Source organism: Orycteropus afer, unplaced genomic scaffold (genome assembly GCF_000298275.1).
Source record: "Orycteropus afer afer isolate SDZICR_OR568_19922 unplaced genomic scaffold, OryAfe1.0 scaffold00150, whole genome shotgun sequence".
Lineage (NCBI taxonomy): Eukaryota > Metazoa > Chordata > Mammalia > Tubulidentata > Orycteropodidae > Orycteropus > Orycteropus afer.
In genome coordinates, this window is record NW_006921737.1 from 2,369,834 (window position 1) to 2,394,054 (window position 24,221).

General features: G+C 43.4%; 1 protein-coding gene across 1 annotated transcript in view; it reads left to right on the forward strand.

The window, feature by feature from the left end:
- NTRK3 (neurotrophic receptor tyrosine kinase 3) overlaps nucleotides 1-24,221 on the forward strand; it is a 587,560-nt gene that overhangs the window by 199,605 nt on the left and 363,734 nt on the right. Inside the window, exons 6-11 of the mRNA XM_042781682.1 lie at nucleotides 6,624-6,650; nucleotides 10,630-10,787; nucleotides 11,987-12,129; nucleotides 12,628-12,769; nucleotides 13,274-13,570; nucleotides 23,203-23,226. Coding sequence (XP_042637616.1) covers nucleotides 6,624-6,650; nucleotides 10,630-10,787; nucleotides 11,987-12,129; nucleotides 12,628-12,769; nucleotides 13,274-13,570; nucleotides 23,203-23,226 — 791 coding nt within the window. The remainder of the gene's footprint in view (nucleotides 1-6,623; nucleotides 6,651-10,629; nucleotides 10,788-11,986; nucleotides 12,130-12,627; nucleotides 12,770-13,273; nucleotides 13,571-23,202; nucleotides 23,227-24,221) is intronic.

A 24,221-nucleotide genomic window follows, 5' to 3' on the forward strand; every position in this document is an offset into this window, starting at 1 on the left:
AATCTGGGTGCCTTTGATTTCCCTTTCTTCCCTTATGGCCCTGGCTAGGACTTCCAGTACAATGTTGAATAGAAGTGGTGATAGCGGGCATCCTTGTCTGGTTCCTCTTCTCAAGAGGAATGGTTTCAGTCTTTCTCCATTGAGAATAAAGTTGGCTGTTGGTTTTGCATAGATGCCCTTTATTATACTCTACAATAATTCTTTAAAACTGCATAATTATAGTTGTTCCTTGTCTTTTATTTTTTTTACAGTTTTATGGTTTTTTAATGAAATTGTGGTAAGCACACATATATAATAAAGCATTTGCTGTTTTAACATTTTTTACGTGCACAATTCAGTGATGTTAATTACATTCATCATATTGTACAACCATCACTACTATCCATTTTCAAATTTTTTCGTCGCCCTTAACAGAAACTCAGTGTCCCGTAAGTGATGAACTGACTGTAGCCCCTGCCATCAAGGACCACCTGGGGACTACTTTTCTTTCTTTCTTTTTTAAACTTTTCATTGTGATTTGGGTGAAAGTTTACAGAGCAGACTGGTTTTGCATTCAACAATTCATACATATTTTGTTCATGAATTGATTGAAATCCCCACAATGTAATAGCATTCTTCTCATTTCCTCCTTGTGTTTACCATTTTCCTTCAACCTTCTTTCCTATTCCTTCCTGCCGTCCTTAGGTTTGTCCCTGGGCAAATGCTGCCCCTTTGATCTCATATAGCTGATGGTTCTAATGAGTGTGTACCTCCCTGATGTTATCATTCACTATAAGCCTATCATTTAGCTGAAAGTTCAGTCATGGGGTGAGCTGAGTTGTAGGCCTGAAGAGTTTCTTATGGCCATAGTCTCTGGGGTTCCACCAGTGTCTATAAGACCATTAAGGCTGGTCATTTTTATTATTTTGAGTTTTGTTCCACATTTTTCTTAGGCACTATTCTTGGGAATCTTGCACTGAATTCTCCCGGGACACTTGCCACTCATTTGTGGGAAGCCAGGGACAGCATCTCTCCAGGGAACATCTGGGGTCTACGATCAGCTGAATTATTGAGAAAGTGTTCAGTGCTCTTTCTTTAAAAAAAAAAGAAAAATCACTGGATGCAAAATCAATGGTGTGCTGCCCTGGTGACCTGTTTCGTGGAGTTTTAGAAACAGTTGTTCAGTGAATATATATTTAAAGAAAATGTCAGATTTCTCCCAGAGGATCATGGGATTCTGCATTCATCTTTGCCCGGGATCGATACACCCTGAGCTAGATGTGACTTATGGGGGAATGAAGACATTCCCTCCAGTGTGAGTCAGCGTGTGAGCGCCACCCTGTCCTTGGAGTATTATATTTCTGTCATATTGTTAAATAAGAAAGAATTATATTGAAAAATAAAAAAAGCGCCCCCCTCTAAGGAGCAATCACCCTGGTAGGGGTCTATTTTTTCAGGAAGAATTGCATGTTGAGTGTGGAAAATTTATCTTTTGGCTGAAGGGGCTGCGTGTTGGCTCTTAGCTATGGCTATGATTAAAATCCAAACAATTCCAGTTCCTGGCAAATGGAAGAGAGGGTAGTATTTTCTTGTCCGGCTTCCTGATTAGTCCACATGGCGCCATCTGCCATGAGCCATCTAGACTGCCAGGATCTGCCCAATGGAGCCTGTGGGCTGTCTTGTGGGGACAGGCCGGGTATTGCCAGGAAGGAAGAAGCTCTGAAGGAGAGGGGACAGAGAGCGAGGGCTCAGTGTGCTCTAGTAGAAGTGTGAGGTTTCAAGTGACCTCAGGAAGGAGAGATGATGGCCCCACAGAAGGGACAAGCTTGAATGTGCAACAGTCTCTTAGCACATTTCATTCTACCATTGTGGGCCCCTGCCACACCCCAACAAGACTCCCCTCCTAGGATCCTTGATAGAAGAACTGATACTGTTGAAATTTCCCATTGGAAAGGCTGGGTTTGGAAGGGTTTCCAGTAGTGGAGAAGAGGGAGTGGGATTTATGTACCAGGTCCTTTATAAGCCACTTCCACCTCTGTTATTTCATCTAATCCTCAGAACAATCTCATGAAGCAGATGTTTTTATAACCAGTTTTACAAATGAAGGATTTGAAGCTTGATCAAGTTAAACAAGTGTCCAAGATCACATGGTTAGTAAATGGTAACTCTGGGGATTAGTATTATGATTATTAACTTTACTACCATCCAGGTTGTCTGCTCCCAAAGATCATGTTCTCGCTCTTACACAACTTGACTACATACACTAGATACTACATGCTTAGTATCTTCTTCTAGAAGCCAGTCTCACAATAGGGGTTCCTCTAAGAGATATCACAGAAAAAAGGAAAAAAAAAATTAACATCGCAGAGCTCTTGCTATGTTACTTTATCTCATTTATTTTTGTATATCAACTGATATGATGTTGTGATCTTCCTTTTTTTTTATCCTATCAATCTGGAATATTGAACACTGAACACTGAACTAGCCGTCAAGTCAATTCCAACTCATGGCAACCCCATATGTATTAGAATAGGATTGTAGCATAGTGCCTAAGGCACTTGACTGCTAACCAGAAGGCTGGTGGTTCAAACCCACCAGCCACTCCTCAGAAGGAAGGTTGGGCAATCTACTTCTGAAGTGATACTGCCTCGGCAACCCAAGGAGGAGTTGCTATGAGTTGGGGCTGACTCGACAGCACATAACAACAACAATTTATGGAAAGGAGCTCTGATGGCTCAGTGCCTAAAGTATTTGACTGCTAACTGGAAGGTTGGTGGTTCATACCCACCAGATGCTCCTTGGAAGGAAGATGGGGCAATCTACTTCTGTAAAAGTTTACAGCCTCAGAAACCCAATGGGGGTTGCTGTGAGTTGGAATACACTCAATGGCAGTGAGTTTTTTTTTGGTTTATCTTATGGAAGTAGATCACCTCTGTAACAATGCTGAGTGCATTTGAACCAGGCTCCGCCCCCAGGATCTACCAACCTTTCAGTTAATAACCCAATCTAAACAATTTGGACTACCCAGGGACCATTCATTTACTTTAGTGAGAGGAAGGGCGTGGCCTTGGCTGAACACCTGACCCACTGCTTCCCACCAGGCTAAGTTTGCTTCCCTTACTGAACCAATTGGAAATGTCTTTCAAGACTTGCTTTATATTACCTTTCCCTTTATTCAAATTAATACATGACTCTTAAGTAGTTGGTGATTTTCCTTCCCCTCCCATTTCTGGTAACCATCAAAGAATATTTCTTTGCATGTGTAAACCTTTTCTTGACATTTTATATAAGAGTAGAGGAATTGGGAAGAGTGCTGTTACATTGTGGGAACTGCATTTAATGTCATGAAACAAAACGTGTAGAAACAGTTGAATGGAAAACCAATTTGCATTGTAAACTTTCACTTAAAATAAAAAGTTAAATGGAATAAATGAGAAGAATATTAACTAAAAACAGAAAAGGCTTGCTTTAGGGTAGCCTGCACTATTCCAGGGGCACAAATTTGAAGAAATCTGACTTGACATTGAGGAGTATCCTCAGAAGTTTGTGGATATGGCTAGACAGTATTATTTTTTTATTTACAGAGGAGACTAGAACTATTTGTTCAGAAACCAGAGCAGAGCTAGAATCAAAGTGGTTGTCTCAGAGAGAAATCACGAATAAGAAAGGAAAGAAGCTTAGATTCAGAATCCCAGGATACAGTTCAGGCAATGATAACAGGTATCTGTGGGCAGACACCCACAGCACAGAAACTCTTCAGAAATACCCCCGAGGGACTATTAGTGTATCTTGAGCAGGCTTTTCTTAATACCTTACATGCATCCAAATAGATTGGAATATTCCATTTTCTTAAAGAAAGTGATAATTATCTCTGGTGTAACTTGCAAATTTAATCAACTTGGTAAAATATTAACTTGGTATCAAGGATGGATTTGGGCTGATCCTGGAACTGCCCTCCCGGGTTTGACTGTGACCACTCTCCAAGCCTCTGGGAGAAGTCATTAAACAATAATGTTAGTAGTGTTATTTCTATAAAAATAGTTTTTGCTTCTTTATCACTTCTTTTAATTCACAAAGCATGGTAATATATATTATCACCAATCTCACAATCACTTTGTGAAGGAGTAGGATCCAGCACAATTATCCCCATTTTGCTGATGTTAAAAAAGAAGCTTTGGAGAATTAACTCACTTGCTGTATTAGTTTCCAAACTAACACAATCTTGGTGAGTTAAAATAACAGAAATTTATTCTTTTATAGTTCCGGAGACCAAAAATCCCAAATCAAGCTGTCAGCAGGGCCACACTGACTCCAAAGTCCCTGCGGAAAAATCTTCCCTTGGTTCTTCTAGCTTCTGGTGATTCCAGGTCACAGCCTTGGTCTGTAGCTGCCTCTGCCTTGGTCTTTATATGGCCCTTTTTCCTGTGTCCCTATGTCTCTTATTTCCCTCTCCTTCCTCTTATAAGGACACCAGGCATTGAATTTAGGCTAGATTTTAGGGTTCACTCTAACTCCAGGATGATCTTATCCCAAGATCCTTAATTGCACCTGCAAAGACCCTATTTCTAAATAAGGTCTCATCCACAGGTATGAGGGGTTAGGACTGGGACATGTGATTTTTGAGGACCACCATTCAACTCACCACATTTGCCCAAGGTGTCACAGCTAGCTCAACTCAGATTTGTCATTCATGTACTTTTTCTACCACATTGTTGTTATTAGGTGCCATTGAGTTGGTTAAGACTCATAGTGACCCTCTGTACGACAGAAGGAAACACTGCCTGGTCCTGCACCATCTTTTCTACCGTGGACTGTGGTTATCTCAGGAAGGCCTGTGTGGATTCTCAGCCCTCAGGGCATCCTTTACCTGCAAGTCAGGCTACCTTTGCTCTCTAGGTCTCTTCCTTTCCCATCTCCTGGTCCCAGAATTGCCACTGGCAGGGCCAATGCTGGGGAGGAGAGAAGAAAACAAGCAGAATGATGACTAGAGGGAAATCAATGTTTCCTAAACACCCAGTCCTGGTCTTGGCCAATCTGCAAAGTGCCTGTGTGCACATGCCACATGGGCTGAGTTAATCCATAGAAAGCCCCCAGGGTTCAGTAATTAGGCCCTAGGCCATCTTGGGGCCAGGGCTGGATGTTGGTAAACTGCCCTGAAGAAGCTGCTGCTGTATTGTTCATGGGCTGCCTGCATTATTGATGGTGCAGGGGAAGTGTGCTTTAGGCTCCACAAATCTGCCCCTTTACCATAGACCTGATTTGATGGAAGGAGGGATGCAGAAAGGACAGCACCATTTAGAACCAGGAATTTCCCCTCTTTGCATCTTGTCCATCTCGCCTTTCTTGCCAGGATATGAAGATGAGTGTGGATTTGCTCAGTAGAATACTCAGACTCCCACTGTTGGAAGAATGAGAATGCTTTCTGCTTTGTGTGTTTTTAGTTCTCTCAGTGGAAAGTCTAGAAAAATGAGAGACAGGTTTTTTATAGCAGTTTCCAGAAGACCCTGGATCTGGTGGGACCAACTCTCCACATGTATCCCTTGATCAGGTTTTGTAATCAGGACCCTGGAGGAAAAGAACAAAGGATGGAAGGATGCAAAAAATTCATTGCTGTGTCCATGCCTGGCAGCATTCTCAGCATGCCATAAACATCTTCCCTAATACTCCTGTCAACCTCAGGACACTTCGGTGTTGTCTGCATTTGGGAGGCCACCAAGATGGTTGGATGTGCAGTACAGAGCTCAGACAAGAGGCAGGGCTTGGACAAGAGACAGGACTGAAAATGCTTGAAGCACCTACCCAAGCCCTCACTTCTCTAATCTTTTCCACCCAGGTGGATAATTTGTATTTTTACACCTACTTAATAATGAATGGTCGCAACTTGTTAAGTGAGCGGCTGGGGAAAACTAGGCAGAATTGGTTCTTTTTGCAGGTATTCAAGCATCTGGACCCTCCTATACTTTCCAACAGGCCTGCCAGGCTGCTCCTGGCAGCCCTACAATGTAATCTGAACTGCTCCACCTCGTCTAGCCTCCCTTTCCCACTTACCCTCGGTGGCTGACTTCACCTTCTGCTTTTACTAGGGATGCCCTCCATGGGACTTTCCTTACACTCCCCTTTTGCTGTGTGGGTTAAATGAGGTCCTGTGTGTAAGCATTTAGCATAGTGTTGGGTATGTGGTAATGCCATGCAAATGTTATTGTTCCTAGAAGTTTTCTTAATCCTCTCTCATTTTCTCTTGCCTGTCTTTTCTCTTTTCTCCTCTATCTCATTTCCAGCCTCAGAGGCATCTTGCTTATCTCCAGGGCAAACACCTCCAAGGCTTCTTGACCTCAGCCTTCCTTTTTCTCCTTTAGGACCTTGGTTCCCACCACCCCACTCTGACCATCCCCATTCATAATATGTCTAATTACTTCTTTTCTACTCATTTCTTCTCACTGTTTTCAACCAAAGACACTTTTCTCCCCTGCTGATGTCCCATCCTCTGGACCTGAAAACTTTGAGGTCATCTTGGACCCATTCCTTTTCTTCTACTGCCTACAAAGCCCCAAATACCCCTTGTCTTCCTCTTTGTTTTCTTGGTCTTCTCCTCCCTTTCCCCCAATTTTTGCACTCTACTCTAGACTCTTATGAATTAAGCATAGTTTTCAAATGGTGGCTGTAAGGATTGAGTTATATCCCTCAAAACTGTATGTTGGAATCTCAACTCTCACCTGTGGATACAATCCTGTTTGGGAGTAGGGTTTTCTTTGTTAGGTAAATGAGGCCATATCAATGTTGGTGTGTGTCCTAAACCTACATCTGATTTCTAAGGAGTAGCATAGAAACATACAAGGAAGCATAAATGGAGGAAGATACATGCCATGTGAAGATCACCAAGGAAGTGAGGAACTGCAGTTAGAGAAACTGAGAGAGACAAGGATCTTCCCAGAGTAGACAGAGAAAGAGTCTTCCCCTAGAATCGGTGCCCTGAATTTGGACTTCTAGCCTCCTGAAATATAAGAACATAAATTTATATTTGTTAAAGACATCCATTCATGGTATTTCTGTTATAGAAACACTAGGAAACTAAGACAGTGGCCCAGGAAGACCACAAAGTTAAAAACTATTTTTATAATAGCACCAAGAAGTTACTTGGGTTTTTCATCTCATTCTATCCTGAATGTACAGTGGAGTTTTCCAGTGGCCACATGACATGTGATATCCCTACTCTGAGGACTAAAATAAAACAAAACAAAAACCAAATCCACTGCCGTGGAATTGATTCCAACTTATAGCAACTCTACAGGACAGAGTAGAACTGCTCATAGGGTTTCCAAGGCTGTAATCTTTACGGAAGCTGCATGCCTCATCTTTCTCCCATGAAGTAGCTGGTGAGTTTGAACCATTGACCTGTAAGTTAGCAGTCAAATACTTAACCACTACACCATTAGAAGGAAGGTTGGGCAATCTACTTCCGTAGTGCTACCACCTCAGAAACCCAAGGAAGGGTTGCCATGAGTCAGGTCTGACTCGACGGCACATAATAACAACACCATTAGGGCACCAACTGATGGAGGTTATCCTAATTTGTTCTTGTGTTTTAAAAATGTCTCAGTTTTAATTTCTAGCATCCTAAATAGTGATAGATATAACCCACATAAATAAAAGCTCCTTGAGGCCTCAATAATTTTTAAGAGTGAAAAGGAGGCTTGAGACCAAAAATCTTGAGAACCTTGACCTGCACCCTCCTACCCTATATGGAGCCTATGTGTGAATTAGAAGAAGACGCCTGCTCTGGGTGGATGTGGCCCTGGACCTGACAGCCATGTCCAGATTGGACTTCATCCCTGATTCATCGCCTCAGCTAGCACTTTGAGAAATGCACAAACTACCTAACTGCACATGCTGTCCCTGCATTTACACACTTCCCAACTTGTGTCCCAATCTCTCACTCTTCTCTAGACCTATTCATTCTGCATACTATTGTCAGATTGCTCTTATAGAGATACTGTGATCTTACTGTCTTCCATCTCAAAGGGCCTCCATGGCCCCTATAGGAATTCTAGCCTTGGTGGTGTGGCAGAGAGAATCCTCTACCATCTGGCTTTCTTTCCCAGTGCTCCTTGACACAGGCTCACTTCTCTGGCTAAATTCTTCTTTCCTCTTTTCCCACCTCAGCTCACAATATGCCCTCAGCCTTCCATAAACGAAAAACCAAACCACACCAGTTGCCATCAAGGTATCTCTGACTCATGGTGACCCCATGAGTTTCAGAGTAAAATTATGCTCCAAAGGATTTTCAAGGAGCTCTGGTGGGGTAGTGCATAAGGCATTTGACTGCTAACCAGAAGGCTGGCAGTTCAAACCCACCAGCCACTCCTCAGAAGGAAGGTTGAGCAATCTACTTCCGTAGTGGTACCACCTCGGAAACCCAAGGAAGGGTCACTGTGAGTCAGGTCCAACCCAACGTCAGTGAGTTTGGTTTGGTATAGGATTTTCAATGGCTGATGTTTCAGAAGTACATCACCACATTCTGAGGGGCCTCTGAATGGACTCAAACTTCCAACCTTTTGGTTAACAGCCAAATGCTTAACTACTTGCTCCATCCAGGGGCTCCCAGCCTTCCTTCTTCCCTCTAACTCTTTCCCTAGTCTCTGCTTACATAAACTCTAAGTTCAAAGGCCCTGTCTTGCTCAGCTTTGCATCTCTCATTGTATCTAGCAATGCCTTGCACACAATCGAAGGAGTGGAAAGTGCATGAGATTTGGAATCCAGCAGACTGAGATGGGAGTGCTGGTAGCATAGTGGCTAAGACACTTGCCTGCTAACCAGACGGCTGGTGGTTCAAACCCACCAGCCACTCCTCGGAAGGAAGGTTGGGCAATTCTACTTCCATAGTGATACTGCCTCGGAAACCCAAGGAGGGGTTGCTATGAGTCGGGTTTGACTCAACGGCACATAACAACAACAACAACAGACTGAGATATGAAACCTTGATCATTTACTCACCAGCTGAGTTTGTTGTTTAACCCTCCAAACATCAGAGAGAGTCCCTTGCCTATGTGGAGACAATACTGGCTATTTCCCAGGGTGGTTGTGAGAAGCAGATGCTCAATAAAGATTAGTTTCCTTCTCTGCCTTTTCTGAAAAGTGCAGGGTGCAGAGAGAAGTTATGTGTAATTTTACACTAAGTGGATATGATGTGGGGCATTTGCACATTCTACCTGTGGTGTCCTAGTGACGAGAAAACATTGATTCATTTCCCCAAGGGCCTTGCTTTTTCCTGAAAAGCTGACTAATTTTGCTGCAGGCTTACCTATTTTGGAATTTTCCAGTTGTCAAATATATTTTGGCTCTCAGCTCAACTTACCCAAGTGCCACTCGCTCTGAGTGCCAGCAGATTCATTTCCTTGATCTAATGATCCAGAAAGAGAACTGTCTTCTACTTCATGACCCAGGCATGCAGATTTATTGGAGGTCCTTTACTTCAAGAGTTTTAGATTGTTGACTGCTGTCCATGACCCCCCTAATGTGATAACCCCTTTGAGAAGGTTGGTCACTTGCTCCAGGTCATAAAGAGAATCTGTGGAGAAGGTGGGGCTTAAACTTGGTATTTCCTTTCACCAGGCTGAGCACAGTTTGAGAACAGGAAGGATCCTATTTGTCTCTGTATCAGCATCATTCAACCCAGGGCTGGACATAGAATAGGTGTTTATTAAGGGTTTGCTGAATTCATAAAGGAATAAAGATGATCTCCAGATGCACTTTGAGCAGATCTTGGAGATAGCTAATCACCTATCCCCCCAGGCAGAGTAGCTCATTCATTCATTCATTATTACATCTAACCAATATTCATGTGCCAGGCACAGTTGTAGGTACTTATGATACAGCACTAAACAAAATGGGCAGTGTGTTTGATCTCCATAGAGCATCCTTTCTATTTGGGGAACAGATAATAAAACAAACAAATAAATGTTTAAAGTAATGCCAGGTGGTGATGTATGCTAGAAAGAAGCATATAGCAGGGTGAAGGATTAGGCAGCATTAGGGCAGGAGTGGTAGTGGCAGCTTTTTTTTTTTTTTTAACAGAGGATAGTCAGAGAAGGCAGCATGATTCCTTAATGATGTGAAGATGTCAGTCTTGCAGATATGTTGGATAACAGCAATACTGGCAGAGGGGATAGCAGCGAGTACAGAGGTCCTCAGGTGAGCACACACAGGTCATACTGTTGAATTTGACAGACAGGAAGAAGATTAGAATGGCTGAAGAGGAGTTGAAGAAGTGGGGCAGAAAGGACATCAGAATGGTGATGGGAGTCATACAAAGCATGTAGGGCTTTGGCTTTAACTTTCAATGAAATGGGAAGCCTTTGGAGGATTTGCGAAGAGTCATCCCAAACTGACTTAATAAAAGGGGCTCTTTGCCAGGCGAGTTAAGTGGGGCAACTTCCATTTTTAAATATGAGTCTTAATTTAAAAATTAAATAACATCATGGACTTAGAAGTACTCTTTTATTTATTTTTTTTCCCTTGCAAGACCTTGCTACACCCCTTCTGTTCTAATTCCTGATGAGCAGAAGATAGAGGCCTTCTTGGTCTCCCTGCCCTGGAAGGGGAGCTGGGCCACCTGTGGTTCAGGGTTCCCTTCCCCTCTCTCCTTGCCCACAGGAGACTGGAGCAGAACTTCTTCAACTGTAGCTGTGACATCCGCTGGATGCAGCTGTGGCAGGAGCAGGGGGAGGCCAAGCTCAACAGCCAGAACCTCTACTGCATCAACGCAGATGGCTCTCAACTGCCCCTCTTCCGCATGAACATCAGCCAATGTGGTGAGTGGGTGGCCCAGCCCTGCTGGCTCCAGAGAGGCAGCCCTGAGACACTGGCACTGCACATTAACCTGGAAAGCCAGGACCTTCCTTTCCCCACTGCCCTAAACCAAAAACCAAACCAAACTCACTGCTGTCAAGTCAGATCTGACTCATAGCGACCACTTCTTGGGTTTCTGAGGCAGTATCTCTATGGAAGTAGATTTCCCAGCCTTCCTTCTGAGGAGTGGCTGGTGGGTTTGAATCACAAGCCCTCTGGTTAACAGTCAAATGCCTTAGGCACTGCACCACCATAACTCCTTGAACTCTGAAGTTGGGTGCACATCTGACCCACCTTTTACCTCCTTGATCATTCCTGTCCTTTTGTGAGCTAGCCATAAACTCACTGACATCCATGGGAAGGTTGATTTCAGGATTGTGGAAAGACACTAGATGTGCCCCTTCTCATCAGACAGATTTCCTTTCTTTTTGTGCACTATCAGCCATTCAGATCTGAAATGTTGTTGGGTGCCATCAAGTCAATTCTGATTCTTAGAAACACCATGTAATAGAGTAGAACTGCCCCATAGAGTTACCCTGGCTGTCATTTTTATGGGAGCAGATTGCCAGGTCTTTTCTCTTGTGGAGCTGCTGGTGGGTTTGAATGGCCGACCTTTTGGTTAGCAGCCAAGCACTGAACCAGTATGCTATCAGGGCATATGCTACTTCAGTGTATCTCAAAGTGTGGTCTTTGGACTCCTGTATCAGAAGCATCTAGTGTGCTCTTCAAGAAGCAGACTTCTAGGCCCAACCACAGACTTACTAAACCAAAATCTCTGGGGATGAGTCCTGGAAATCTGAATTTCTTACAAGTTCTCATGGGAATTGAAGCACACCAGCATTTGAAAAACGACCAAAATGAATGATATCATTTGATTTAATAGCTAGAATCACATTCCTCGAGTAGATACCCCCATCCCACTCTCATCCCCAGCCATGTAAGAGAGCTCAACTGCATGAACATGAATTCTGGGTTCTGGTATCTCCTGAGGAGGTAATGTGAAGTTTCTGGGGCTTGAGAGCCTACGAGAAGCTCAAGGAGATTGTGCTGGAGTTGCTTTTGGGCAAGTTATGAAGTGCCACCGTCAGGTCCTAGACAGAGCTTCCTTCTGGTAGTAAGTTTTTGCCTGTCTTTTTACCTGCTCTGTCCTCCTTCCCCTTAGATCTTCCTGAGATCAGTGTCAGCCATGTCAACCTGACCGTACGAGAGGGTGACAATGCTGTCATCACTTGCAATGGGTCTGGGTCACCTCTGCCTGATGTGGACTGGATAGTCACTGGGCTGCAGTCTATCAACACCCACCAGGTAAGCATCCTAGCCTCAGGCTCCATCCAGGAGCTTGGGGACCCATCACCTCTTAGTCTTAATGAGCTAGAACATAAACAGAAGTAACAGATATGAGAATAAGGAAGAAGAAGAGGGAAGATTTGTGGCTCTATTTATATAGGAAGAGACACATAGACTTGGGTTCCATCCAGTTGCATTACTTTCTAGACATCTTGACCTTCTACAGGATACTAAACTTCTCTGTACCTTGGTTTACTCATCTGGAAGATAGGCATATTGATAGTATTCCTCTCATAGGGTTATTGTGAAGACTACCAGGGATATTGAATATAAAGATTCTAGAAATTGGTTGGTGCCATCTTTATTACATGTTGTTAAAGTTATGTAATCACTAGAAAGGCCTCCTTTACCTTCTGCTCAGCTTTCCTTTTGATTGGTAAAGGTGTTTTGGAGTTAGGAGGGAGGAGCCGCTTTTGTAGAAACTGTTAGTTGTTATCTTTTTATTGAAATTTTCAGACAAATCTGAACTGGACCAATGTGCACGCCATCAACCTGACACTGGTCAATGTGACGAGTGAGGACAATGGCTTTACCCTGACCTGCATCGCTGAGAATGTGGTGGGCATGAGCAATGCCAGTGTTGCCCTCACTGTCTACTGTAAGTGAACACCATTGTGGAGTACTGCTGTGTGCCACAGAGACACTTGGGCAGGGTGCTGGGGAGGGGGATAGAGGTGTTACTAGGGTTGAGCTAGAGTGGTGGGTCTGCCTACCAAGAGAGGCAGAAAGAGCATTCATTGTAGGGCAAGACTGACCAGTGGCTCCTTGAATCATAACTCCCAATGTTATCCTTGAAATAATGTTGTGTACTCCTAACTCAACTACATCTTCAAGGCACTCCTAAGTCAGCTCGAAGAATCGAGCTGATGTTAAATCCCTAAAGGTCCTAAGAGGAAATTCTCCAGCTAAGGTGGATCCAGGAAGCTTGAGTGAAGATGTCTATCTCTTTCCCTCTGTTAGGGTGGTGGTGGAGAGACCTCTGATTCTCTGAGGCCTCTTAAGAGCTGGGTGGGGAATAATGAGATTGCTGTCCCAGTTTCTGGAAAGCTGTTCCAGGGCACGGGAGAATGTGTCTCCAGCTTCAGCCAGCCTCTCCCGGCAGACCCCCCACGTGTGGTGAGCCTGGAGGAGCCTGAACTGCGCCTGGAACATTGCATCGAGTTCGTGGTGCGTGGCAACCCCCCGCCAACGCTGCACTGGCTGCACAATGGGCAGCCCCTGCGGGAGTCCAAGATCATCCATGTGGAGTACTACCAGGAGGGTGAGGTCTCTGAGGGCTGCTTGCTCTTCAACAAGCCCACCCACTACAACAACGGCAACTACACCCTCATCGCCAAAAACCCACTGGGCACAGCCAACCAGACCATCAATGGCCACTTCCTCAAGGAGCCCTTTCCGGGTAAGGGAGCTACTGAATCCTTCTGGGAGGTTATGGGGGATAGGATGGATAGCTTGAGGGGAGAAGCAGTAATAACATGAATACTGTTATCATGGGTAAACAAACACACACTGGAACACACCCAGCCACCATCAGTATGCTGTGTACATTAGGATAAAGTTTGTTTTCCAATAGCTGTCATAGTAAAAGCCAGGATTCTCAGAAATATGCAGCTGTGCATATAAGGACATAGTGTGTGATGGCAGAGAAAGCAGGGATTTCATAATTGGACAACAATGGTGCAAAATCTTGATCGAACCCTTTCCTTGTTGGGAGACTCTGGATGATAGTTTACTTTCTGAGCCTCAATTCTCTCATCTGTGAAACGGGCATGATTACACTTCTCCCATAAGAGTCTGTGGCTTTTAAATGAGTTAAGTTACATAAAACACTTTTCACAGAGTTTTTCACATAATTGTGGTTCCATAACTTTCTGTTGTAAGAGACTTCAGAAACTGTCTAGTTCAATGCCACATTTAACAGATACATAAACTGAACCTTATTACATGTGTTGTGCATCCTTGTCTTTCTTGTTCCTGGTAAGACAATGGGGGAAACTTGATGCTTTCAGCCTGTGCAGGTGCTGATGCCAAACGGACCAAGGGCAATGATTGAAGCAATTAAAGATCTTTGCTTGATTGAATATTTGGGACATGATTCTGTCTTTCTCAGTTTGAGCTCTAACACCCCTAAATACCTCCCAGAAATCAGAGAAGAAAACCTCAAGAGTTTATTTAAAGTGGCTGCAGTATTTCTTAGTGGGCTTAGCAATTAAAACCTATCTGTCCATGAAACCATGTATCTTTGGTTACCGTGGTCCTTTATGCTGAGAAATAGATTAGATGCCCTCTTGAACTTCAGTCTCCAGAAATCAAGAGTGTAATGAGATAAAGGGAAAAGCTGGCATCACACACACACACACACACACACACACACGGAGAGAGAGGCCACAGAGCTAGCATTATGCAACATCTGCTGGTGTGAAGGCAACTTCACAGTCTTCAAATTTATCTTAGTGTGAGAGAACTTGAACCAGAGGCCCAGGAATGAAGATCTAGAAAAGAAAGGCTGCCTGGGAAGCTAATTCTTGCCATTGAGATCCAGGAGATAATACAGATAGTTCTTAGGAGAAGTTGTGACCATGTGAGTGTTAGAGACCTCAGTAATCTCATATGGTCAGAGAGTTACAACATCATCTCCAGTATGCCCAGCATAGGCCTGTTGGGCCATGCCAGGCTCTCTTTTGGGAGCTAGCAGAGTTGTGGCCCATACTGAAAGCAGCAGCTTATAAATGCAGAGATACTTTGCCCTCATGCGTCACAAAGTCAGAGCAGGACTGTTGACATTAGGGCTGGGGTGGCCGTTTGCTCTGCCTGTGTCTGCAGATTTGAGAATGAATTTTGTTTTCAGAAAGGAGAGTCTACATTCTCCAATGAGTTACGAATGACGCACCTGAAGCAATGCTTCTGCTTCAAAAGGGCAACTTCTGGGATCTGGAGAGGACAGGGAGCCATAGAATATTCAAGAGGGAGGGTGAGCCATTCTGGGTTTCTTCCCTTCAGAGGGTGTCAAGGGGCAGCATGAACAGTGGGGTTGGTGTGCTGGGAAACAGCCTTTCCCTTGCCTCCTTCCTCATGGGTAGTTCTCATCCCCCCAGACACTTGGACACCCCCTTTATCCTCATGAAACACAGCGGCCCATTGACATAGTCCCCAGATATCCTTTTACCACTTAGTTGATTGTCAGTTCTCCTTAGGCCAGTAGTTCCCAAAACAGCAGCATCAGCATCACCTGGCAATGGGTTAAAGCTCAAATTGTCCAGCCCCACCCCGGACCTACCAGTTACTATTGAGTTGACTCTGATTCATGGTAACCCCATGTGTGTCAGAGTAGAACTGTACTCCCAAGGATTTTCAATAGCTAATTTTTAGGAAGTAGATTGCCAGGCCTTTCTTCTGAGGTGCCCCTGAGTGGACTTGAACTTCCAATCTTTCCATTAGTAACCCTATACCTACAGATTCAGAAACTCTGGGGTGGGGCTCAGCAGTCTGCATTTTGACAGGTCCTTGCTCAGGTTTGCAATCCATGGGCCTGGCATTTGGGTGGAATCTGGCCCCAGGAGGAGGGAGGGAGGATGGAATCACAGAGGAGGTAGAAGGGGAGCAGCTCACCTGAGGTCACTTCCTCAGCCTCATCCAAACACTGCCAGGGCCACCCTGGGTGAAGGTCGGCTTGTTTTGTGAGCTTAATGTTAAAGGAATCAATGGTGATGAAAAGGCAGTGACAGGAAAAGGATGGGCTGGTCTTGTTGAGTGACAAAATGTCTAAATGCTCAAGAGAGTAAATTATTTTGGGGAGCAGAACAGGGTTATGTCATAAGCTCTCTAAAGTGAACTTCATACCTGTTAAACCCTAGATGCAGGGCTGGTGTGTGGGTATCTTATTGTCTCTTTTGATGTGAGGCTGGACACATCATATTTATCATGTGTACCTGTCTCAGTGCTCCCAGACAGCAGAGCATAGAGGTTAAGACCAAGGGCTCTGAAATCAGACAGTCTGGATGCAAATCCCATCTGTGGTCCTGCCAGATAAATGGCATGGGCTTGAGAAAGGGGCTTAGTATATGGCAGGCATTCATTAAAGGACACTACTCTATGCCTACATTGGTCATGTTGTCCAAAGGGACCATTCCCTGGAGAAGGATATGCTTGGTAAAGTGGAAGGTCAATGAAAAAGGGGAAGGCCCTCAATGAGATGGATTGACACAGTGGCTGCAATGATGGGCTCAGATATAGCAAGGATTGTGAAGCCGGCACAGGACTGGACAGTGTTTCGTTCTGTTGTATATAGAGTCACTATGAGTTGGAGTGGATTCGACAGCACCTAACAACAACAACTCTATGCCTCTGTTTATTCATCTGTGAATTTGGAATGGTAGCCGTAGTGCTATCGAAAGTGCCATGAGGATTAAACATACACCAAGTGTTTAGCATTGTGCCTGAACAAGGGAAAGACTTAACAGTTATAATTAGAATTTTCAGGATGTTGAGAGGAGACAAGTTCAGATTTCTAGAAGTAGGACTCTTCTCTGGTTAAGCTATTAGCTAGTCTTCAGCTAATCTGATGCTATCTGCCATCAAATTAACTCCTGCCTCATGATGGCCCCATGCATGAAACACGATTGGATTGTTGTGATCCCTAGGGCATTCATTGGCTGATTTTCAAAAGTAGATTGCCAGGCCTTTCTTCCTAGTCTGTTTTAGTCTGGAATCTCTGCTGGCACCTGTTCAGTATCATAGCAGCACACAAGTCTTTACTGAAAGATGGGTGTGGCTGTGCAATAAGGTACATTGGCGGGGAATCCAACCCAGGTCTCCCACTTTCAAGGTGAGAATTTTCCCACTGAAGCATCAGTGCTCCCAGGCAAAGTAGGGCAGTGGTTATGGAGCCAGGTTGCCAGGGTTTAAACTCTAAACTCTCACTCAATCACTTATCAATTCAGTGACCTCAGGCAAATTACTTAGCCCTCTGCTTCCATTCAGGATGAAATGAGCTAATCCATGTAAAGTGTTTACCACAGTGCTCGCCATACAGTAACAAGGAAGTACTCTTAGTTTTTTTTTTTTTTTTAATTCAATTAGTTATTTTTTAAGAACACAAAAGGGCAACTGAAAGATCTCTGTGTTTTGGGAAGGAACAAGGATCTGAAGGCAAGGGTCTCCTTTCCTGACTATTTATGGGCCCAGGAACCAGGGGGAGAAAATAGAGTTGAATGAATATATTCAGTGGCACAATCTGCAAACACGGTAAGGATTACTGCTTCCATCAGTAAGGATTTTCTCAGAGCAGGAGATCAAAAGGAGCAACATTCTAGAAAAGCTTTCTGTAAACTGCACATGCTGTTATGGATGTTGGTATTTCCTTCTACATTTATTGAGAAGCGCCACTACCTTCCACATGGGATTCAGCCTTAGTGTAGGAGGTCCCTGGAAGGATTGGTCAGGAAGATCCACTCTGGAAGCTTGAGGCTGAATCCTTTTTGGTGCTCAAGGACCATAGAGAGGCTGTCAGAAGGGATGTGGGCATGGGATTCAGAAACCGGGAGGAATTAGGCATCAGAGTGGATCAGGAAGTGAAGAGCAGGGTGAGCTGAGAAGCATGTTAGGGTGGAAGGTGGCATCTCAAAGCCACAGTCTGGGAGCAATTATGAAGGTGGGGAATCCTTCAGTGATGATGTGATGGAAGGAGGAATGTTGCCAAGGCGTGTATGTATATGTGCACATGAGTGCATAGGTGCAGCAAATATCTGAGTGCTCTTGACAAAATATTTAGGAATGAGTGAGCTGCCATATTTTTTGAATTTTCTCTCTCTCTCTCTTTTTTTTTAAAAAAACAAAAACAAAAACAAAAACTTGGCCAGAAAGTACTTTCATTATGATTTTTATGACAAGAAACTAAAATTCACTGCCATAAAGTTGATTCTGACTCATAGTGACCCCCATTGGGTTTCCAAGGCGGTAAATCTTTATGGAAGTATATTGCCCCATCTTTCCTCTATGGAGTACCTGGGGTTGTGGTTTGAATGGCCAACCTTCTGGTTAGCAGTCAAGTAGCATAGACACTATGCTGCCAGAAAGAAAAATAAGGAAAAAAAGAATGGGAGAAACTGCTGCCTACCATCCTCAGGCTTGTCAAGATGGTTTCCTTCCCTTAAAAACCTGCTTGAGACTAGAATGTGGGCCCAACCTGCTAGGAAAGAGGAGGTGACCATTTAATTTCTCTCCATGCTTGACCAGCCAGCAGCTGGATGTGGCAGAGAGAAATAAGGTGCTGTGTATGACTGGCAGTGTGTTAATGCCGGAGTAATCTTTCTCCCTCCTAACATCCAAAGCCAGGGCTTCTCTTCTTGTCATCACTTTTCTTCTTATCTTTGCTTCTCTTCTTGTCATTGCTTCTCAGTTTTTCTCTCTCTGTCTGTCACAAGTTGCTGCCTCTCTTTTCCCTCCTCTGGACCCCACTGGGTTTTCCCACAAGGCCCCTTTTTCAGGAGTATTGTGTTTGGGATTATTGGAGGCATGTGCATTGCATTCATTGCAAAGCCAGTCTTACTCTGATGGTAACTTGGCATAATGGTCCATTCCTTCTCCTCATCTGCCAAGGGGGTGGGGTCAGAGGTGAGGACCATTCCTGGGTATTATCCTATTTCACTGTGAAAGCGTGAGTCTCCTCACCCACTTGCAGGTTATAGTGGAGCCAAGCATCTCAAAGGCTCATGTGCTTTGTGGGGGTATAAATGTTCTCAGGCACTGGCAGAAGAGTTAAGCATTCATGGACTGAATGGAATATTACAGGGTTCACAGATTTGGCCAAAACGTTTTCTCATGTGAAAATATTCTCTACTAAATGGGAACCTTATGAGAAATATGCAAGTCAGTGTAAACCTTGAGTTGATCTGACACTTGTCTTCTCCTAGGCTCTGAGGCCAAGGCTACAGTCCCCTTGTACTTGCCCCTCCCTCTAAGCCAGGCATTTGATCACCTGCAATTTGGAAGAGGGTGGTGACATGAAGAACATGCTCAGAAATATGGAGAAAGTTCTCCTGTCCCCCAAAACAACACAAAGCAAGCAACAATAAAGGAATGGTATCTACGGTAAACAAGGCTTTCTCTGATGGACTCCTTCTTCCATAGAAAACATCATTTTCCCCACAGATAGTTAGAGAAGATGGTTTGCTGGCTTGTACTTAATAGCACTGTGATGACAATGACTGTCAGGGTCCAGCCAAGGGCTTGGTATATACAGGACTTTCAATGAATGAATAAATGAATGAGTGAATTATTCTTTTTCAGCATGTGGTAGGCTTATAGCAGGAGGAGATATAATATAGGCTAGTGGTTCTCAGAGTGTGAACCCTGGACCAGCAGCAATAGCATCACAGGGGAACTTGCTAAATATGCAAATTCTTGAGACCCAGCCCGGATTTACTGACTCAGAAACTCTCGTGGTGGGGACCAGTGATTTATGTTTCTTTTCAATTTTTAAAGATTTTTAGTTTTTCAACTATTCCAAAATATAGAAAAGGATGGAATCTTCCATAACTCATTTTATGAAGCAAGCATAACCTTGATACCAAAACCAGGCAGACATCACTCTAAAGGAAAACTACAGACCAATATCCCTCATGGATATAGATGCAAAATCTTTGACAAAATCCTAGCCAATAGACTTCAACAACATATCAAGAAAATCATTCATCATGACCAAGTGAGGTTCATATCAGGTATGCAGGATGGTTCAACATTAGAAAAACAATCAATGTCATCCACCATGTAAATAAAATAAAAGAGAAGAACCACATGATCATATCAATTGATGCAGAAAAGGCATTTGATAAAATCCAACACCCATTCCTGTTCAAAACTCTCAGCAAAATAGGAATTGAAGGGTCATTCCTCATCATAATGAAGGGCATCTATGCAAAACCAACAGCCAAATTATTCTCAATGGAGAGAGACTGAAACCATTCCTCTTGAGAACAGGAACCAGACAAGGATGCCCACTATCACCACTTCTATTCAACACTGTACTGGAAGTCCTAGCCAGGGCCATAAGGCAAGAAAGGGAAATCAAAGGCATCCATATTGGTAAGGAAGAAGTCAAACTATCCCTATTTACTGACGATATGATCCTATACCTAGAAAACCCAAGAGACTCAATCAAAAAACTACTGGAACTAATTGAGAGATTTAGCAAAGTCGCAGGATATAAGATCAACATCCAAAAATCAGTTGGATTCCTCTATACCAGTAAAGATTTTTAGTTTTTCATTTTGAAATGAGTTAAGACTTACAAAGACTGTTACACAGTACTATGAAGAACTACTTTATAGCCAGTTCCCTGCATGCTAACATCTTACGTATGTACAGTCCGATGATTATCCAAACCAGGATATTAACAGTAATGCACTCTTACCTCCTCTGCAGACTTTATTTCCACTTTATCAAGTGTCCTCCTATGTATATTGCTCCTCCAGGATCCAATCAAGTGTTATACATTGCATTTAGTTACCATGTAACCTTAGTCTCTTGAAATCTGGGACTTTTTTTTAAGTACTTTGTCTTTCATGACTTTGACACCTTTGAAGAATTCTCACTGGTCATTTTGTAGAATGCCCCTCAGGTTGAGTTTCCCTGATGTTGTCTAAGGATTATTTTCAGATTATATATTTTTGGCAAGAACACACCAGGGCAGTGATGCTGTGCCCTGTTCAGTACATCCTATCATGGGTTACATGATAGTGATACGTCTTATTACTGGTGATGCTAACTTTGATCACTTGGTTGAGATGGTATCTGCCAGGTTTCCTGACTACAAAAGTATTGTTTTTTTCCTTTGTAATTAGTAAGTATAATGTATTAAGCCTATGTAAATATTTTGTGTCTCATCATTCTTCTACCCACTAATTTTCCATCCATTGATGATTGCTGCCTGAAGCAGTTATTATGGTGATATTTGTCAAATGGTGATTTTTCCATTTGTTAATTAGGAATCTGTAAGGGAGAGTTTTTCCTTCTTCATTTATTTGTTAATCATTTATTTATATCAGCATGGACTTATGGGTATTTGTTTTATTCTATGGGTTATAATTCATTATTGTCATTATTTTATTGCTCAACACCATCCCAAATTTGGCCTTTGAAAGCACCTTCAAGTTGGCTTCTGTGTCCTTTCTTCATGTCCTCATAATTTTTTAGCCCTTTTTACTTTCCAGGACCACAAAATCTTCCAGACTTATCTTGTACTTTTCTGCCCCAGAGCTATAATCAGCCATTTCTCTAGGGAGCCTTCATTCCTTTTATTGAAGAATGGTAGTGATCTGTGTTTTACAGTCCTCTAGATGATTCTGTTGCCCACTAAAATTTGAGCCTAGCGCTACCATTTCCTAGTTGAGTGACATTGAATGAGTTGCTCAATTCTGTAAGCCTCAGTTTTCTTATCTGTTAAATGAGGGTAATATTACTTACCTCCTGCTGTAATTATTCTTGTAGGGTTGCCCTAAAAAAGGACCACAAACTGGGTGGCTTAAAAGAATGAAGAAATCCATTCTCTAGCATTTCTGGAGGTTGTTGTGAGGTGTCATTGAGTTGGCTCTGACTCAGTGACTCTGTGTACAACAGAAGAAAACACTGCCTAGTCCTGCACCATCCTTACAATATTTGCTATGCTTGAGCTCATCATCAGAGCCATTGTGTTAATCTATCTTGTTGAAGGTCTTCCTCTTTTTCGCTGACCCTCTTCTTCACCAAGCATGATGTCCTTCTCCAGGGACTGGTCCCTTCTGGTAATGTGACCAGATTACATGGGACGAAGTCTGCCCAGACTTAGGTGTTGGCAGGACCATCCTCCCTCTGAAACTTCTAGAGGAATATCTTTCCTTGCCTCTTCTGGAGTCTGGTAGCCCCAGACATTCTTTGGCTTGTGGCAGTCTTCATATGTTTATATTCCCTCTGTGTCTCTATCTTATGTCTCTTCTTATTACGGCACCTGCCATATTGGATTAGAACCCACCTTAATCTAGTATGACCTCATGTTAACTCATTAGATTTGCAATGACTCTATTTCCAGATAAGGTCACTTTTTGAAGGTCCAGGAAGGACATGAATTTTGAGGGAAGGCACTATCCAACCCAATACAGATGGTTATAAGAATTGTATATAATACATAAAGCCTTTAGCACAGGCCTGGCACATAATCGATGTCCAATAAGGAATGGCTTTGATTATTAGATGAGCTACTTCTAGAGGCCAAAGGTCAAATATTACATTTCCAAGGGTATCTGCTTTTGGGGTGGGTAGATTTTAGGGTGATTCTCAAGGACCTCACAGTGACTTACTGGAATCTACTCCACATCTTGATTTGAGGAATTTTGTCCTGAGATCATAGCTGGCATTTTCAACACAGGACTGGGAGCCCACCCTGGGAGCCCACCCTCACAGCATTTCCTCTTGGCTCTTATGTACCACCACCATCCACAGTGCTCTGGGCATTTGAAGGAGGGAGGGCTTGGATGACACAATGAGTCTGGATTTAATTCCCCATTTTATAATGAAACTAGCTCTGTATTTCCCCAGGGAGCCATTTCCCTTGAAAGCAGAGGCCTTTTCTCTTATTCCTTCTCCATTTCTGAGGGCCACACTCCAAAGAGGGAGGTGGGGTAGTAAGGGTGGGGATGTGACATACTGCTATCAAGTTGTTTGCGACTCATAGCGACCCTATAGGACAGAGTAGAACTGCCCCTTAGGGTTTCCAAGGCTGCAAATCATTACAGACTGCCTCATCTTTCTCCTGTAGAGCCACCGGTAAATTTGAACCACCGACCTTTTAGTTAGCAGGCAACTGCTTTAACCACTACACCATCAGAGCTCCTCAGAGGGAAGGTGATGTTCCAAGGATTTGCATTTGTTAGTTGCATGGTAACAGGTGATCATGGTGAGGGAGAGAGATCATAGCTATTAGGATGATACAATGTGTCTCTTCTGATTTTTATTGTATTTGCTAATTATCTTTTTTTATGTTTTTTGTTTTTTTTGCAGAAAGCACCGATAACTTTGTTCCTTGTAAGTCCTTTTGCTTTGAAACTGATTGTATTCTGATACTTTTTGTAACTCTTGAATCCAAATAGCCCTCTTCCCTCATTCACCACTCTTCCCAGCCCCAGGACAGCTGGGCACATCTGAGTTAACTGCAGAAGGAATAGGACAGTGGAAGCATTTTCAAGTCCACACTTCTTGGGCAGTCTCTCTGTGACTCAGTTTCTCCTAGGGAGTTTTCCATGTCTGACCATGTGCTGGGTCCCCCTACCTGGATAGAAGAGGCTGTTTCAGGAAGACATGGGGTATCATGTTTCCCGTTAGTGCCCTGTTGATCATCACACTATTGTTCTTGCAGAGAGGATGTGGAGCCTATAAACCTGTTAAAGAGTCTCCCCACTTCGAGTCTTTACTGGGACCCACTCTGTATACAGCTGTAAATATATAAGCTCTCCTGAAAGGCTCGTGTATCTTCAAATGGGCCTATTGAGACTTAGTTTATAAGCAATTTGGGGCTAGGGCTAGACACTCCCAAAAGGATTTGGGATTTTTATGATGAGCTATGGGAAAAACTATATTTTTCTTTTCTCTCTTGTGGAGGTGGGAATAACAGTGAGAACCTCTGCCATTTCTGCCCAGTGCTGTGCCTGAGATGGTAGACCAATCTTGTTCAGGAACACCTCCTGCCATTTGGCACAGATGTAAATATCATCTGTGGTTCCTTTATTTGTCCTCAGTCTTAGGGGACTTGTAGTCTCACAGAATGACCCTGCAGAGAATTCTGAACTGGATCTGTCTCTAGCCAAGGAGGTGATTCTAGATGGAGGACAAACTGATACTTGGCTTCCCATCCAGACTCTGCTTGGTCAAGGTGGTGTCTTCCTTGGTCAGATGGATCTGTTGTTAAATCTGAGCTATCCTTGTGCACTGATATCCGTGGTAAGGGAATGGGTAGTGGATTTTTCATGGAGCCACTGGCCTCCTGGATCTCACAGAGGTGGAAAGAGGGAAAGAGGAAAGGC